Source organism: Aotus nancymaae, unplaced genomic scaffold (genome assembly GCF_030222135.1).
Source record: "Aotus nancymaae isolate 86718 unplaced genomic scaffold, 86718_ANA_hifiasm-v0.15.2.pri h1tg000041l, whole genome shotgun sequence".
Taxonomy (NCBI): Eukaryota; Metazoa; Chordata; class Mammalia; order Primates; family Aotidae; genus Aotus; species Aotus nancymaae.
This window is the reverse complement of record NW_026988455.1, coordinates 35,546,977-35,565,506: the sequence shown is the minus strand read 5'-3', so window position 1 is coordinate 35,565,506 and position 18,530 is coordinate 35,546,977. Positions and strand designations below refer to the sequence as shown.

General features: G+C 39.7%; 1 protein-coding gene across 1 annotated transcript in view; it reads right to left on the bottom strand.

Moving 5' to 3' along the window:
* Positions 1 to 18,530, bottom strand: part of LOC105725245 (guanine nucleotide-binding protein G(q) subunit alpha) — a 325,618-nt gene that overhangs the window by 10,661 nt on the left and 296,427 nt on the right. The window contains exon 6 of the mRNA XM_021667305.2: positions 1,498 to 1,651. Within this exon, the coding sequence (XP_021522980.1) occupies positions 1,498 to 1,651 (154 nt within the window). The remainder of the gene's footprint in view (positions 1 to 1,497; positions 1,652 to 18,530) is intronic.

Sequence of the window (18,530 nt, the reverse complement as noted above, 5' to 3'; positions counted from 1 at the left end):
TAGTCTCTTCTCTTGTTGTTACATCACTGCTAGGGTAGAGACTTTTGGGTTTCTGCTACGTGATCTACATATGACTCCATTCATGTCTTTTTTGACCAGGATAAACTAAGTAATCAATTTGTCTTGAGGCAACAAAGCCGGTGAGTGGCAAAGTGGAACTTTTCAGAGCTTGTGCTCTTAACTACTATGTAGACCATGGCTTGGCAAATTTTCTCTATAAAGGGCTAGAGAGTATTTTAGGCTTTGCAACTATTCTATCTCTGTCACAATTACCCAATTCTGCTGTTGTGGTATGAAAGCAGCTATAGACAGTGTATAATGAATGGGTGTGGCTATGTCTCGATAAAACTTTATTCATAAAGCCAGGTAGTGGGCCATAAGGGAAGATGTGATTATCTTGCCAAATAAACTTTTGTTTTTTATTTTTGAGACAGGGTTTCACCCCTATCACTCAGGCGGAAGTACAGTGGCATGATCACGGCTCACTGCAGCCTTGACCTCCTGCCTCATTTTTTGTATAAAGAGGTCTCGTTACATTGCCCAGGCTGGGCTTGAACTCCTGTGCTCAAGTGATCCTCTCACTTTCGTCTCCCAGTGCTGGGACTACAGGTGTGAATAACCACACCTGGTCACATCAGCTCTTCTAGGGCAGTAGTTGTGACTCTCACTTGTTTAACAGAGTGGCTGCATTTTGTTACCAGTCACCAAGTGTTTCTCAGAATGGGTTGGGTGTCTAGTTGTCTAGGATTTCACAGTCTAGTTGGGGAGGGTAAGATCCTTTTCTAAGAACAAAGCGAATAATGCAAAGCCATAGTAGTAGTAAAGAGAGTGCTATAAATTCTAAGTGCTGTACAAAGAGCTTAAAACTGGGTTACTATTACTAAGGATGGTGGGACTTCACTGGGCTATGAAGTTTTAAAAAAGGAAGTATTTCCTGAGTATTCACTATGTGTCCTATGTGTCAGGCATCATGCTAAATGTACACATATGTTACATACTACAGTATACAAAACAATCCCATGAGTTTGGTCCTAAAGCCCAGAAAAATCAAGTAACTTGATGGTAGTTCTACAAATAGGAAGTGTCAGAACTGGGATCTGAACCTGGGTAGACTGATTTCAGTGGTGGGCTCTTGACTTCAAAACTGTGTTCTCTCCCCAGAGAAAGGAGAGGCAGAGGTGGACTGTAACCAGATGAAACAGAGAGAGAGGGGACGGTAACAGCTGACAAATAATTGGTCAAAACTGCTCGATTGTTCCTTCTTCTGATCTATTTCAAAGCAGATGAGTTTCTTTTTCTATGACTTTTAGCATATTAAGGAATGAAATGTTTCGTGTCATTAAAAGACAGGGCAAACAATAATTTCTACTGTATCAGTCCCAACACGCAGGCTGCACAGGGCAAGGGCAGTAACGGTATGCTGTAGTGCATTAACTCCCACACTGTTGTCTGGAGACAAAATCTATTCACTGAGCTGTTGCATGAGTACTGACTTACCATCATATTCTGGGAAGTAGTCAACTAGATGGGAATACATGATTTTCTCCTCTAGAAGATCTTTCTTGTTTAAGAACAGAATCACCGAGGAGTTCTGGAACCAGGGATATGTGATAATTGTTCTAAAGAGAGCCTTGCTTTCCTCCATTCGGTTCTGAAAAAAAAAATCATCAGAAAAAATAAGGAGTAAATTGTGTGATTATTTAATTTGTGAACTGTGTTCATAAGTCCAACCCATCTTTTATATACATCCAGTTTTTGTAGCCCTGTGTTGGATTTGTCAGGATTTATACGTGAATGATTCATGACACACATTGGCTGTTTTCATTATGCAAACTTTCAGGCTGACAAGCAGAAGAGAGTAATAATAATAAAAATTGGCTAAAATAGCTCTTGTGGTTGAAAGAGAAAATAACTGAAAGCCTAGAAAATCATGTGAATCTGGCACACTGTCATAAATTCCCACCAAAAACCATTCATTCATGACTAAACACTTGAGATCTGAACTAAGGACTAGATATCAGGCTTCATTTTGTATTTCTTAAGCTATCTTTATTTGGGGCCTCACAATCAACTCTATTCTAAACAATCAAAACAGTCACTTCTTGGCCAAAAGCCTATCTATATTTCTAGATGTTTTCTAGAGTCATTACTCTACCCCCACACACACCCTTCCTTTATAAACACATGGAAAATGTAAGATCATACATTTCCTGTTCATGAGTACATTCTTTCTCCCTATGTTTCACTATACTATTAATATAGAATTGTGAAGATACACATAGTAATTATGTGGAGATAAAAATATAGTATTTCTCACTTTCAGCATCTGTGAGTAAGTGTTCTCACCTGAAGCTACACTTTCAAGCCTACCTTGGTAACAGAAACCCTAAATGGATTCTCAAGGAAATTAGTCAGCTTGCTACTATAAATGAAGATGCTATTTGAGGCTGTTCCTGAGTCAAATCATTCCTCTGAAAAAAACATACTATCAGCCAAAAGCTAGAGGGCCTCAGAGCTTCTTTCGTCTCTCCTTACCATTCTTTCCCCCCCAGACTCACCTCTCTAAATCATTCCCACACTTGGGTTACAGATGAAGGCAGCAGATTTGGGAATTCTCCTTTTCACAGGAGATAAAAGCCATGATATATGAGTACACTTCATCCTGCACACACTTTCCAACCTCGCTTCTTAGTTCTCCATGTTATGACTGGGTTTGTAGCAATGGAGAGGGCTGCCTGGGATCGTGCCCACCTCCACTGCTAAGGGGTGTCTTACACCACAGCATCCTAGTTCCCCGAGCTGGCTTGGGGCTGGGCTCTGATCCAGGCCCAAGTCACTTAGAGCTTCCCTCCCCTCATTTGTGGAAATCAGTTTAGCTAAGCATCTCAACTAGGCCAATTAACTTGAGGACTTTTGCTAGGAACTCTGAACAGAGAACCTTGCTTTCATGAAGTGTGTGGAAGAGGAATCATGGAGCCTCAGGAGCTTTTAGCAGCCATCTTGAAAAGTGAGTGAAAAGGATATCGGGCCCTGCTCACCTGGGTTTTAACCGCTTGCCCCAACCACAGCTAAGCTTGGTCATGCCTTTGGATTTGTCAGGAATTTTTTCAGCTAGTTGGGGTTGTGTTTTTCTGGTTTTTATTATACAAAATACTTCCAGTTGGTAAACCTGGATATATCCTCCCTCCAAACTTATACAAGGAAGTGAATGAGAATGACTGAATAGACTGGCCGTGTGAACACCTTGTGCTCAGCTTTTGCCTGCCTGTGGTAGGATGCTCCCTGAATTTCACAGTTAAGAGTTACGAAGGCCACGTATTGCTCCTCTGCATAACCCTTGACTGGTGTTTAGATAGTGATATCCCCGATGGGAGAGTGAGGGTTTTTTTTTTTGTTTTTCTCCTGTTACTTACAGCTAGAGAAATTCTAGAAAGTCATGCTGTGATCTTTAGAGGAGCCCCATCTAAAGGCATGTACACCTGGGCACCAACCCAGCAAGTCTCCGTTAGAAAGCCTTAGTATATTTAGCATTCTTTGCAAAGGGGTGTGATGGGCTCCCAAGGGAAGGGGCCCTAGTTGAGCCTTTTCTGACTAGGGACCTCCAAGGGGAAGTGACTAGATCATGGGCAGAGACAGGGAAGGTGAGCCTGACTTTGCACTGATATAGAAGTTACACCATGTCTCTCTGATTAACAATTTCCAGACTGGACTGGAGCCCCAGGCCCTGGGAGAGGGCCTTGTGCCAGCCTGCACAAGGAGTCTGCTGGGAGAGGGCCTTGTGCCAGCCTGCAGGGCAGTGGCCAGGAGAGTGACTGAGCCCAGCACTGTGTTCCAGAGACAACTTGCCCAGGGTATTGGCCGTCTGCACCCAGTGCTGCTGCACTGGGGCTGCTCTGAGGCAGGTCCCACTGAAGCTCACCCATGTATGCAGTCTGGGGCTGCTCAAGGACATATCTTCATTCACCAGGTGCCATGTGGACTGAAGTCTGCGTTTCTAGCTCAGGGGAATGCTAAAATGGGCAGATAACTGGCAGATGAGATCAGCTTTCAACCAAGCCTGCCAAATTGAATCTCTGAGGGGGGACTCCAGGAATCTGCTTTTTACAAGCCCTCCAGGTGATTTGAATGCACACTCAACTTTGTGAAGCACTGTTCTGAAGATGGGCTTCTCCAGCATTAGTGTCACTCACTAAGAATCACATGGGGGTCTTCTTAAAACAAGCCTTCCACTTCAGCATGGGGTGGAGCCCAAGGGCCTGCATTTCTAACAAGACTGTACTTTGCTGGAAGGTGCACAAAGCTTGCTGAGCCCGGGACGAGAGAGGAGACATTCTATCCCATTTTCATGATAAGAAGTGCAAGTCAACACACAACAGCTGCATCTCTGATCCTGTGCAGACTTTTTTTTTTCTTTCCCAGTTAAGATTCTTTATGCTATGCTATATGTTTTCCACTCCATAGTAAAAATTCCTTATGCCTTTATTTTTCCTTTATAGGAGAACAAACCAACATGCTCCATATCAAAGCCCTGGACTAAATCCTAAATGGACTAAATGAGATTTTCACAATGACTCATAAGGTAGTGGAACGTGCAGAGTGTGAGGCATAATCCACTTTGTTCAGTAAAAATTGAAATCTGTGAGGGAACAGCACGTCCCTGGAGACTTTATGGCACCTGCTTTGCAGTAATCTGTCAGAGCATGATGTTTCAAGAGGGATCAATGTACTAGCCATGTCTATGACCCATAATAAAAAACAAGGAGGTTTTGTTGACTCTGAAGACGGGTTTAAAGGCAGTCTGGGGGTTGGTGCTAACCACGCCCTCTTTATCTTGGGGTTTTAACCAGTTGGGAAATGTACAAAGAGGATACTAGTAAAGGTTTTCTTCTCCCCCACAAAGATGGCGTCTTTGTCTAGGCTGGAGTGCAGTGGCACGATCTCAGCTCACTGCAACCTCTGCCTCCCGGGTTCAAGCGATACTCCTGCCTCAGCCTCCCTAGTAGCTGAGACTACAGGTGCCCGCCACCACACCTGGCTAAGTTTTGTATTTTCAGTAGAGACAGGGTTTTACCATGTTGGCCAAGTTGGTCATGAACTCCTGACCTCAAGTGATCTGACTGCCTCAGTCTCCCAAAGTGCTGGGATTATAGGTGTGAGCCACCACATTGGGCAGGATACTAGTAAAGGTTTTACTATCCCAAACACAGGGTTCCTCATTAACAGGTTGGACCTGGACTCTGTGTGGGGCTCTAGGAGGGTTCTAACTGCTAGTTGTCCTCACACACCACTCCTCTTGAGCTGGAAACAACTGGCTCTCCCAATGAATGGTGGCTTTGGTGCAGGTAAGAGAGCTGGACCAGGGAGAGCAGGGACAGGGTGGGCTGCCAGAAGTAGATCCGGCCTGAGCTCCACTTCCATAGAGAAGGGAGGACCACAGAGGCCACAAAGGCTGAGGACAGGCTGTAAGCGAGTGTCCATGGTATGTGTTCTAGTTGGTCTCTGTGCAGTCACCTGCTTCAAGTACAGGAGGCCATGGAAATGTCATACTCACCTAGACCACACTGATAGATAAGTCACTCCTCCCATGGGCTGGAACCAGCCAAAGGGTAGACCACTAAACTGGGAAGCATTCACCCCAATCCTTGGCCCTGAGGAGGAAGGACAGAGTACCTGCTCCCTGCTTTGTAATTGCAATCAGGATGGTGTGACCCGAGTGTTCTACCACGACCCGTCATCAGAGAAAGCCCTATTTGAGCCATCAGCAAAGGGTCTTAAACCTCTAATATTTAACATCTCAAATCAGTTCTCAAGATCTCTGATATCCTGAACATAATTCCTTTTTATGCATTTCCCTGTTAACATGTAATTGAGCAAGGCTGCCTACAGGGTGAAGCTACAAGTTCCAGTCTGGCATTCACAACTTAGCACTGTCTTTAATCTGAGCCCATGTACAAATGGTCTATTTTCCTGATAAACAAATTTCATGTCACCACTGCCACATGAATGCATGTTCGTTCCTGACCTGTGGCCTGCAATGCTGTCCCCACTTCTAATCCTTCAATATCCAGGTCAACCCAACTTCCCCAAGCAGTTATTCCCAGAGCCCCATTGGGCTTGCTCCTTCCTCCCATCCCCAGCACAGGTGTTCTATCCCTAGTTTGCCAGTGGTTTGGTAGATACATATGAGAGCTTGTGAGATGCTGGCCATGAGCATGCTGCAGACACAGCCCTTGTCTTGGAAGACTGAGAAGACAAGCATGCAATGCATCATTACAGGCCCACATGGTGGGCCCAAAGCAGTGGTAAGTAAGGGAGGCTGGGGTGACACAGGAAGGAAAGGTTTGACAGTGCATAGATGAGGGAAAGTTGAAAAGCAAAGGTAGTTTCAAACTGATTCTTTATAGATGAATGAGTGCTTGCAAGGAGGAAAAGAGAGTAAACATCCCTTTGATTAAGGAAAAGGTTGGCTCCAGTGGACACGGCCCAAGACCCCAACTGGAAGCTGGCTTTCTTCAGGCTATTGTCTGGCACAAATCTCTGCATAGAAATTACCAAAGGGCCTAAAGGGACAATCGTTCATGTCTATACACTTTGTATCCCTGTTGTCATCAAAGTCAAAATTTGCTCAGCAGGCTGTCTTTCCTTATCCCTCTCTGCTAAATTGGTGCTTCCCTCTGTCAAAAGTCAGCATCAAACTAGAGATTTGGGCATCCATTTTAGTAACTTCTGCAACTCCTCATTATCTTGACAATAAGAACATATTCTCACAAAATGCATTTACTTTCTGAGCAAAGACAAAATCAGACTGAGACCGTTAATTCTTTTACCTGATACAAGTTATCCACCTGTCTTTCTCCCTGGTGGTATTTTTTTTCTCCCATCAATACACTGATAGACCACATTGAATTACGTTTCCCAAAAGGTCTAAAATGCACCCTTAAATGCAAACAGGACAGTTAAGAAATAAATAAGCATGCATGAGGGCATTCATGTCAATCATCATTGAGGGCCTGACAGTCATCTATGAGTTGTTCTCAGCTGACCTGAGGTAGGATGGATCCCAGAGAAACTGGGATGAAGCTTTCCAGGGTACAGATGCTCTTGAGTCTCAGGGAAACATATAGGGTGCTGAGTGACCTTGAGTGATCCATAGACTCACTAATTAATGTTAGGAGCCAGTCAGGTGACTGATTCTGTGTCCTCTAAGCTTTCTGCTAAAAAAGCAGGCCAGAGCCATCTTGCCCTCTACTTAAATGAGTGAAGTCCGGATATACAGACACAATGAATACACGAGCATGTCTATACAGTCGACTGCTCAGTAGAAGGGAAAAGCACATAGTTTATGATGCCTTATGATATTTTAAACCCAGATTTTGAGAGTTATAGGTTAAGTCTGGACACATCTACACTCTAAATTTTTATACCTAGTAGCTCACAGGGCCTCATTCCATACACTGCACGTGACGAATCATGCTAATACCAGGTATCATTTTCATTGGCACCATTTCTGGTTATGAAATTGACAAGAAAAAGAGACTGTCAGGATACAGGAATTTTATGCTCCAGAATTCATACAAGACTATTTTAAAAACACTCTTCACTCTCTTTTTTAAACAAGACATTCCAAACCTATACTCTCCATTTTTAATTGCTATAACAAGCTTCACCAGTTCTTCTCAGACATAGCTCACTAAGAACACCTTATAGATTACTTTATTAAAGGTCATTACTACTTTTAAAAAGCAAGACCAGTTGATTTACTTTCTATGTAACGACCCATAATGTAAAATTTGAATCAACTGGCCAGGTGCGGCGGCTCATGCCTATAATCCCAGCACTCTGTGAGGACGAGGCAGGCAGATCATAAGGTCAGGAGTTTGAGGCCAGCCTGGCCAACATGGTGAAACCTGTCTTTACTAAAAATACAAAAATCAGCCTGGCATGGTGGCACGTGCCTGTAGTCCCAGTTACTCAGGAAGCTGAGGCAGGAGAATCGCTTGAATCCGGGAGGTGGAGGTTGCAGTGAGCCGAGATCGCGGCACTGCACTCCACCCTGGGCAACAGAGAGACACTGTCTCAAAAAAAAAAAAAAAAAAAAATGGAATCAATATTATAATTTGTAGCTTATCAAATATTGAAGAATTTGAAAAATCTGAACATACTCTCTCAGGTGTTTATCTCATTTGTCTGTGTCTACTGGGTAAATAAATGCAACAACCGAGAAGACAAATAACTCCAAAGCTGTATGAAAAAAAATTTACAAGCCTGGTCTTCTGCATATTTCTTTCCTCCTTTGATTGTTTAGGGAAAAGTTTGCTGTGTTTGACTTTGTATCTCCAGCAGGATCACATTGTTATGTGTCCTATCTGGTGTCAATGCTGTGAGAATTCAAAATACATTTTATGCCAAACTCCTGCTGTTAGGGAGGGAGGTGGAAAGAGGAAAAAAGTGTAAGAATTCACATGAGAATCTGCTGTATGGAAATGTGCTCCAGGTTATCTGGCAAGGAGAGGACGCTGACATGGCAATGTGGCCCAGGGCTGAGCTAGGGACCTCAGTGGAAACATGACCCTGTTTCAGATACTCGCCGTGTCCTTGGGCAAGCAGCTAAGTATCTCTGAGCCTTGATTTCCTCATGTATCTCCCAGGGTTTGTGAGGATAGATGAGATAATGCATGCCAAGCCCCTAGCTGTGGCCTGAGCACACAGTAGCCTCTATCACTGATGGCAAAATGGCTACATAAAGAACCTCATGGTGAGGCAATTTGCTTCTCTCAAATCTCTGACCAAACTGTAAACCCAGTGAATCTTTCCAGTCCCTGGAACTGCACATAGTTAATTTATTCATGTCATCAAATCCAGGCACATCTGATTTATTGAAAACTGGAGAGGCATCAGGTTTCTGCCAATTTCCCTCACATAGAGAACGTTTCTTCCTAAGCTTCTCCACTCGTTAAAGGGGAGAATCTTCAAAATCTCTAAAGATGCCCAATATGCTCAACCCCCGAGGAAACCAAGAAAACAAGAGATACAATATACAAATGGAGTAGGTGGAGTAAGAAATAATTAAAGACAGGTTCCTAGCCATTACACTTCTGCTATTCAAATCACACAGCCAGGATGGAAATGTTAAGAACGTCAAACTCAGCTGGATAGATATTATTTCCTTGATAATTTTCTTAGTCTTTGCAAACCTTTGCAAGTGATTATTTGAGATCAAATTTGGCATACTCTCTAGGCTTCCTGAAGATTTTAATATTATAGTTTCTGCATATGCATCAATGTATTCTACTTGCATAGGATGTTTAGAGAAGAAAAGAAATGGAAGATATTTGCCTATTACCTGCAGGTCTGAGGTTCCTAAGCAATGAGATGTGGTCACATGTGAGGCCCTTGTAATGTGAAGTGGTGCAAACCAGAGTGTGTTGTAGGAGAAAAGTGGAGGAGGAAAAAAGGAAGACAGAATCAGAGACTGGGGATCAAGGAGAGACAAAGGAGAGCGGAGAGCCAGAACGTGAGTGACAGGAAACAAGACAAAAGTATAACCTTTTCCATTGTGAAAGCCTATGGTCTTAGAACTTACGGAAGTAGGACTAACAGAGATGAATGGATTAGTGCTTTCTAGTATTTCAGTTCAGTCAAGTGACCAACCACCTCCTTTCAAAGTCTACTCACAGCCCATTGATTTTTCTACTTAGCAATTAATTATCCTATGTGTCACACTTTATGCTTATGTTTTACTTTATGCTTAGATGTCAAGGATCTGAAATCTATCCTTAATTTACACATATAAATTCCTTTCCTCTTCTCATAAGGGTTACTTACTGACAGTCAGGAATTTAACGCTTTGTGTATTCATGACACTGACTTTTCAATTCATTGAATTTTCCCTCCTCCTTCCGGTACTCTGTCCACATCCATTATTCTGTGCTATCATCTTGTGGCACTAGCAGCTCAAGAGAGACCTCCCTCTTCTTGCTCTCTGATGTAATGTCTGATGGCCAAAGCAACTGCCACCACTGCCTTTTACAAATTGCTCTATCGCACTGCAAACTCAAATCCTATGTGTTGTCACTGTCATTGTAAGTGACATTTTAAGTGACATTTCCCTCTACTAAGTATCTGGGTAATTGCCCTTACCTGGTGTAATAGGCATTCCTTCCAGCCTGCATCTCATGATGATTAATGCTTCCTACTTTTCGAACTTGTCTAAGTTGATGGCTGTAATTTGTTTCCCACAAGCTATTGGAAAAGGCATTCCTTTTTTGCATAATTAAGATACAGATTTACCTTCACACTTTAGTCAGAACAATAACTTACTCAGCATCCCAATCTTTTCCAACTCCTTGGGTTACGTCCCTATTCATGTAAAACAGTATTTCAGCAATAACCAACAGTGGCCTTGAGATGTTGCAGCAAGCCAACCATCAAAAGAGCCAATGAGACAACTAGACAGACCTATAGTAAGTGGCTACTTGAATGGGTGGACTCTAATTCTGAACTTCAATGGACCCATTAGCACTGTGTCAAGAGCATAAAGGTACAACTTGGCTGAACAGGCATCTGTTCCCATGCATCCTAGGTCATTTGCTTGTAGAAACAGCTCATTTGCTCAGGTCCGCTTAGTATCTCTTTGCCAGATTTAGCCAGAAGCAGACACAAATGAACTTAAGGCACACAATAAAGAGGGACATACAGATTATTCCTGTAGACACTAGTGCTTCTTCTTTTCCTTGAGTATCACTAGTGAGGCACAGTGAGCATTTAATGTTGGCTCCAGTGCACAAAGTGAAGGTAAAAAGAATGCATTTGTAACCTATCTGTTTGGAATTGTGAAGAGTAAACAGAGGACATGGTGGTGTGGTCATTTTAAATTTAATGTAAAAATACTATAGTCAGTTTTTATTCAATTTGTAACATATAGAACATATCTGCATGTATACATCGTTGTGTGAAAACACCTGCAAGACTGCTTTCCAATTCAATAGAGCTCCATTCCCTAAGAATCTGAGTTTCTGAAATTCGGATACAATCTTAATAGCACAACACACACACACACACACACACACACACACACACACACACACACGGAACTCAACTGTGCAGAGTAAATTTTAATTGGTGGCAGGAAAATTGCTTGAACCTGGGAGGCGGAGGTTGCATTGAGCTGAGATCATGCCATTGCACTCCAGCCTGGGCAACAAGAGCAGAACTCCATCTCAAAAAAAAAAAAAAAAAAAAAATTTAATTGGTTTTCCCCCAAGCTCTACTTGTATTAATTTCTACATTTAAAAAAAAATTTGAAATAAAGTTTAATTTTTCTTTTATAAAATTAATATGTGGTCATGATAGAACATTTAAAAATAACAGGAAAAGAAAAAAAATCCCATGGTTGAACTGCCCACATAAATCTATTTTATTTTTGTTAATCTTTGTTTTCTTCTAGTCTTTGAGAGCTATGCATAATTTTGGAGATTACTTTATATCAGTACATCCAAAATAACTTTATGAGATAATGAAAAGCCATTTTTGTACTGTTGTTGTCTAACTCAGAAGCCACTAGCTACATGTGGCTACTGAGCACATAAAATGTGGCTAATGCAACTAAAAAAAGATTTTTAAATTTATTTAACTTCAATTTTAACTAAAATTAAAATTTAAAGTTACATAGGGTCTGCAGCTACTATATGAGTGCAGATTTAAAGGACTGTGGACCCCTAGATGTAAAATCTTATGTTCTGTATTTTGCTCTTAACATTATAATCTAAGCATTCTTTTTTTTTTTTTGGTCAAATTCTTAAGTAAAGTTATAGTGGGCTTAACTGTACTTCTATTGTAAAATATTTAGTTTTTTGGGTACTATTATAAATAGCACTATAATTTTACAACTTGTACACAGAAATTTTCATGGTTGAAATTTTCTATGTAACAGCATATCAAAGCATATTGCAAATTTTAAGACTCTTGGTTACAGGCTACCAAATAGCTTTCCACAGAGGGTGAACTAACTTATCATCTCGTAGTGATGCGTGAACTTACTTGTTTGATTGTTTCCTCTTAAGTGGGAGATCTACCCTTTTATAATCTTTTTCATATCAAATTACATGTGGCATGAAATGACACACAGGGTGAAAAAAATGACAGCTTGCTGTCTTGATTGGAATTTCTTTGAGCAGCAGTGAGGTTGAAGATCTTCTAACAGATTACTTACTAAAACGTATTTTCTCTTTTTCAGAATTGTCTGCTGCTGTCTTCTTGTTCATGAAAATCAGTCTGCTCACATTTTTTTGCTCTTAATGTTTTGTTATACATTTGTAGGCAGTCTTTATATACTGAAGACATTCACCATGATTTTAATGTTTCTTACTAACTTGTCATTTTGAGTGTTTCAAAGAAGTTATCAGGAAAATGCTTGAAATAAGATTAAAACAGGTTTGATATTTCTAAGATTGGCCTTTCTGAACTTAGAAAACAATTCTACTTTTACAAAAATCAAACATCAATTTCCCAATGGGTCTTTTCCTTAAAGTCAGCTCAGTTTGTGATACTACCTAACTTGCTGAATATAAGCCACTGCTCATCCTGAAACAGCATTTTGAAAACCCATAGAAGAGCTGTTCACAAGAGCAAAGTGTGTTTGGATGTCAGCTTCCTTTGTTACACTTGTCCACTTTCTGATCTTATAGTTGATAAATAAATAGTGACCTGGCCAAACTGCAGGACACTTTGGATAAAGAGAAACGGAATGGCACTGTGGGGATGCAGAGGTAAGGGACTAAACAGAAAGCAGGCTTGGATGACACAACTGAGTTGGGAAACCCTAAATACCTTGATAATGTCCCAGGAAGACTTGCTCTAGCTAGTAAACCAACAATGCACATATCAGCACATCAGACAGAATCTGAACAAATTTTCAGTGTGTTATGCTACTGAAGTCTACATTTGGGGGAAATAAGGATGAAATAAATAACCCAAAACAATTCAGTAAAATATTTCTTTTATCATCTCAAAATATTTTTATGAATGGGTTAGTATGGCCCAGAAACATGTGGTTGCCTAATTCTTTGGCTAACATGATAGGATGGTATCAGTGGATAAGAATTTGGTCTGCCTTGTTTCCAAACAGGTAAGTTCAAAGGACTTGTATGACACTTGAGCCTTGTTTAATGAGGTGCCACCGTCCTGATGTGCCCATGACCATGTCCACACTGAAGTTCCTTTATCTTTTGGTTTCTAAGTTTTTTTTCTCCCCTTTGTTTATCCACCAAAGAGTGTAAGCATATGGCGAGCATTTCCCTTAAGCAAAATCAGAGAGTAGGTAAAATAGAGAAGTAACATAGGCAATCAGAGTAAGTTGGGAACTGAAGGATGGCAATAAGCACATACACTGATCACATGACAAGAAAGCAGGTATAAGCTGTTGGCTTAAAAGTCTTTTCATAGAAAATACATAAAATATTCTGAATATAAGTCCTTTTAAAATGAGTTTAGTATATTATATTCCTAAGGTCATGTTATATTATTTTTAAATAATAATGAATTTGTTATATAAATGTTGTTTTTCTTTTTAGTCTTCATTTTCAGGAGAAATATATGATGAATTTTTCAGACTCTGATATGTATTTTTGGCTATATGAATGTTATTGTTTTATATAAAGCTTAATATTAATGATAACTAACATTTCTTTAGTGCAAATATGCACTAGACATTGCTAAGAGCATTTTAGTGCGTAAAGGGATTGGGAAGCATTTCTATAAAGGGTCAGATAGTAAATACTCTAGTTTGTCAGCCATATTGTCTCTGTCATAATTACTCAACTCTGTCCATGTAGCAGGAAAGCATTTCTAGACAATACACAACAAATGAGTGCAGCTGAGTTCCAATAAAACTTTCTTTGGATGCTGAAATTTGAATTTCAAGTAATTTTCATGTGTCATAAAAATTCTTACTTTGATTTTTTTCAACCATTAATAAATGTAAAACCCAAATTTAGTTTGCAAAGTGTACAATAACAGACAGTGGGCTGAATTTGGCCTGTGGGCCACAGGGTTTACTGACTTCGTTTGTAACAGCATTTAATTCTTGTATGGCATAAGAAGACTGATAAAAAAGGAAGTTAAGTAACACACGTAGAAGGTAGGCAAACGATCATCACAGCTACTTGAATTATTAGCAACATCTCAATTTTTATATATGTATTTAAAAGTCTGAGAATATTTACTTATAATTTATGTTTGTAAAATTTATTATGTACAACAAAGCAGATATATGGAAATAAAGCAAAAGTAAGGTCTTCCTCAATAAATCTGTCATTAAATATTTGAGCCTTAATTTTCTCCTTGTGTTTATTCCCCATATTAGGTTTCTAAATTTACTTTCCTTTTTCTTTTTTTGCAAAAAGCACCCATTTTCTTTCTTCCCATGGCACAGAGGATGCAACATAGGAAAGACAATCAGTGTTTTCATTCATTCACTTAACTTTTAGTTTCAGGACAGTATGTTCAGTCAGATGTTGCACAAATGTAAAAAAATGCCTTTCCAGATGTTTTAATATCATCTGGCACTTTAAACCAGTAAAATTACTGTAAAATCGTTTTCATTTGAAGATATGCATAAACTTTTCATAATACTTTAAGCAGCTTAAAAAATTCTATAAATATTCTTTGTTAATGAGAGACTAATAATAATCTGCATATGGATTTACTCCATCCCCATTTGACTCTCAATTCTTCCAGAAGAATGACTGACAAGTGAAGGAGGGCAGGGGCAATAAACATGAAATAAACATAACTGGCAACTGACGGAGGGCAGGGACAATAAAACACTCAGTTTTAGTTTCCGTATCTACTAAAAGGTATGATTATGAGATTTTTTTGGGGTAAACTCTCAACTAATATCCTGTTACATCTGTAGACTTCAGTGATTTATTTTATCCATGTTCTATTACCAGTGCTTTTGACAGTGCACACTAGAGCAAGGCCCTGGCACCTTTAAAAGCAATGTTTACTGTCTGCTTGAAAAATCAGTGTCACCATCTTGACTTACTGGTAGATACAACAAATTCACTCAAATACATGTGGATTTACTCAAAAGGACCCCCTTCCCTGAAAACTGTTAAGTGCTCAATCAGCTTTGCACCAAGAAGCTTTGAGAAAAAAATGGGCTTTTTCTCTCCACCTCCTTTTTAAACCCAGCATTCTGTACAATGTACATGTGACTAATGAATACAGAAGGTGGAAATGGTATAAAATTTATGAAGAACTAAGTATTTTTGGACAGAAAGCATTAATTACACCCATGATAAACTGAGAAATGGTTGTAAAGTGTTAAGTTTGAAGGTTTCAATATTTTGCCCCAGATAAGAGTTTTCTTCTTCTCTTTATTCTGAGAAAAGTTTGCAGAATAATTTTCAATATTTAAAAAAAGTTTTTTTTTTTAATTTGCATTATGATCTATTACTAAGTTAGGCAGTCAGAAGACCAAAAAAAAAAAAAAAAAAAACCAGTGTTCCACTAGGTAAGAAAATTGTACTTTGTTAGGAGGTTAAGAGATCTCTTCCAGAAGCTATTAAACAAAAACAGACCTTTAAATACAACTAACAGAAACATACAAATCACACATAATCAGCTCCTTTTACAATGGATCGTAGGGTGGGATGAAAGATCATTCAAGCATCATGAAGAAAGCAGACAACTTTGAAAGACATGAGGGAAAACCTGGGGACATGAGTACATGCACAAATGCCAGTGATTTACTTGGGAAAAAATGCTGGGTAAAAGATGAGGGAAAGCTGTGCCACAGCCACCAGTACAGAATCATCACTATAGCAGGTGTTACTACAAAGATCAGCAGGAGATGGCCTACGGTTGGCATGGGGCCGTGAAAGACTGTATCAGACTTCAAACCTCTGAGGTGAAGTAACTCTTTGGGTAACCAGATAATAGAAATGTCGGAAAAATTCTGAACTTACAAATGTCTTGAAAACTAGAGTATTTAAATAAGGATTAAGGGAGAAGGGATCAGAACCAATTCTATTGCTGAAACAGACCAGACGAGGGAAATGAGCACTGAAGATCTCAAAGCTGCCACAGAGGCAGAGAGGGGCAGTAAGAGTTCAACTATTGAGGAAGAATAATGTGTGTTATGAGCTGGCTGATATCAGTTTATGGCTGATATCCACTTGGATTGGCTGCTCTTTTTTTTTTTTAAAAACTGACTGATAGCTATGACATACTTGTTAAACAGTACATTTCTAAGGTTTTGTAAGTTTATAAGCTGTAAGGTTTTATTCAACTACAAAAGCATCTGAAATTCCCCAAATTGTTTCCACCCTACATCAACATCTTCCTTAAGGTTTGAATAAGTGATTAAGGAACTGTTGCTCCTCTTCTAACTCAGCTTCCCAGTAGAAGTCAGAAACTGAAAGCAGAAGGAATTCTGGCAGTGACCATGTGCTCATAACAGCTGTGATAAAATAGAAGGTATACTTATTTATCTATTTCCTCTGACTTTAGAAATGTAATTTAATAGCAATTAGGATCAGGGTGCAAGGAAGAAATCATACATGGTCTAAATTGCCCTTAAAAAGTACATTTTGAATACACTCCATGGTGACCATGAGACCATCTTGCCATTCCATATTTCTGATACAGACTGCCATTCTCTTAGTGGTAGAAAAGCCCTGGTTACTGTAGTGAAGGATGAAGTTTGGTTTTGTCTCGTATCTGCAGTTAGGGGCCTTGTTGAACGAGAATTAGTGTCACTGAACTAGGCTTGCACTTTGGAGTGAGAAGTGCTCACACTACGTGAGGCATCCAGGAACCAAGACAAACCGTGGGAACAACAGATCCCATTTCTCCGTCACATTATTTGACTGCATGCCCTTATTTGATGAAGGGCAGCCCTAGAGCCTTTTGCATAATTTATTCCCTCTTAGTTCTCCCCGACCCCCTTTCTCCTGGGCACCTATAACTATATTCTTACAAATCCATGATGTGACTCTACTATGAAAGAGACACCAGCCCTGAAAGGTTTAGACAGTCTGAGAGAGATGATTTGGTCTGCTTAATCCTATGCATTCTGATGAAGGCGAAAGGGAGTTTCCAAAATCACTGTGGCTACAAAGGAAGCTTTCCAATAATTTAAACTTTTAAAAGGATAAAATGGGGTGGGCGGAGGACTATGAAGAAGATTCCATAATCAAGGATAATTAGGTAATATAATTACTTGTAAGAATTACCATCATGCTGTATATGCTTAGTAGGCACTCAAAACTTGTTCAATAACTAAAGGTAAAAACTGAAAATGACTCAACACTTCTGAAAAATGCCCAGGGCAACTTGGATTCAAATAAAATCTCCAGGAACTTCCAGGAAAAATTTACTTCATTCTGTTCCCTGAGACCCCAACAAAATGAAATAACAATAACAACAAAACTTAATGAAAAAACTGGGAAGTAATTCAAGCCACAGATGTAGAAGGATGTCTGCCGAATATATGTGGTATCTGTAGTGAACCCAGAAAGGATGCTGAAAACTACTAATCACCTTTCCATATTTCAATCAGGCTGAGATCTGTCTGAGTAAATGATAGGGTCTGGAGACACTCAAGTGATAATGTTTATTGACACAGAGGAGTGGAGGACCAAACTGGTTCAGTTCCATGAGAGGCAGGGAAAAGCCCAGTAGGCACCTAGTTCTGTAACTGGGCTGAACAGAAAGCAGGATAGATGGTAGAAACAGCTGGGTTCTGCCATCTTAACACTCTTCAACACCCAGACTCCTAACCCCGGGAACTGCCTGGAGAGGAGGCAGGGAGGAAAGCTGTTTAGTGCTTCACTGCTGTAGGAATACCAAATCTTTGAAGAAAATCTCCAGCAGAAAATACTGAGACCTAAGCAAACACACCGGAGGTGGGTAGGCAAGGGGGAGAAGAAAACAGAGATCAATGTAAAGAGATCAATGCAAAAAACTTATAATACTTTAAAGTGGGGAAAAAAAATCCTCAGAAAGATCTTTCTGAAAGAAAAATAGGATACTGGTATTGAATTAAGAAAGGAAACATTAGAATAAAAAGACCTCTTAGGCTTTCAAAAAAAAAAAAAATCGATGATTTAGCAGGTCATGGACCCCCCCCCCCAAAAAAAAAAAAAAAAATCTATGAAAGCCAAAAAACAAAGATAATTTGAAAGATAATTCTAGAAAATTTCTCAGGAAGTAGAAAGAGCAACAGAAAACTGTAGAGAAAAGTTCAGAAAAATAAAAAAATAACTCATAAAAGTTTCCTCTTCAGCTAAAAGAAGTTATGGTAATGGAACACAGAGAAAATGGAGAGGAGGAAACTTTCACATGAATACTAAATGAACATTTCTTGTATTCAAATCTCTAGGTTAAAGGGCCCCAGAAGGACTGGGGGTGGAAGAAGAATAAAGAATACCTATACAAAATGGAGCCTTCCTTAAATTTCAGAATATCTTAGAGAAATAAAAGATTCTAAAAACTTTTCATAGACAATAGGTCACATATAAAGA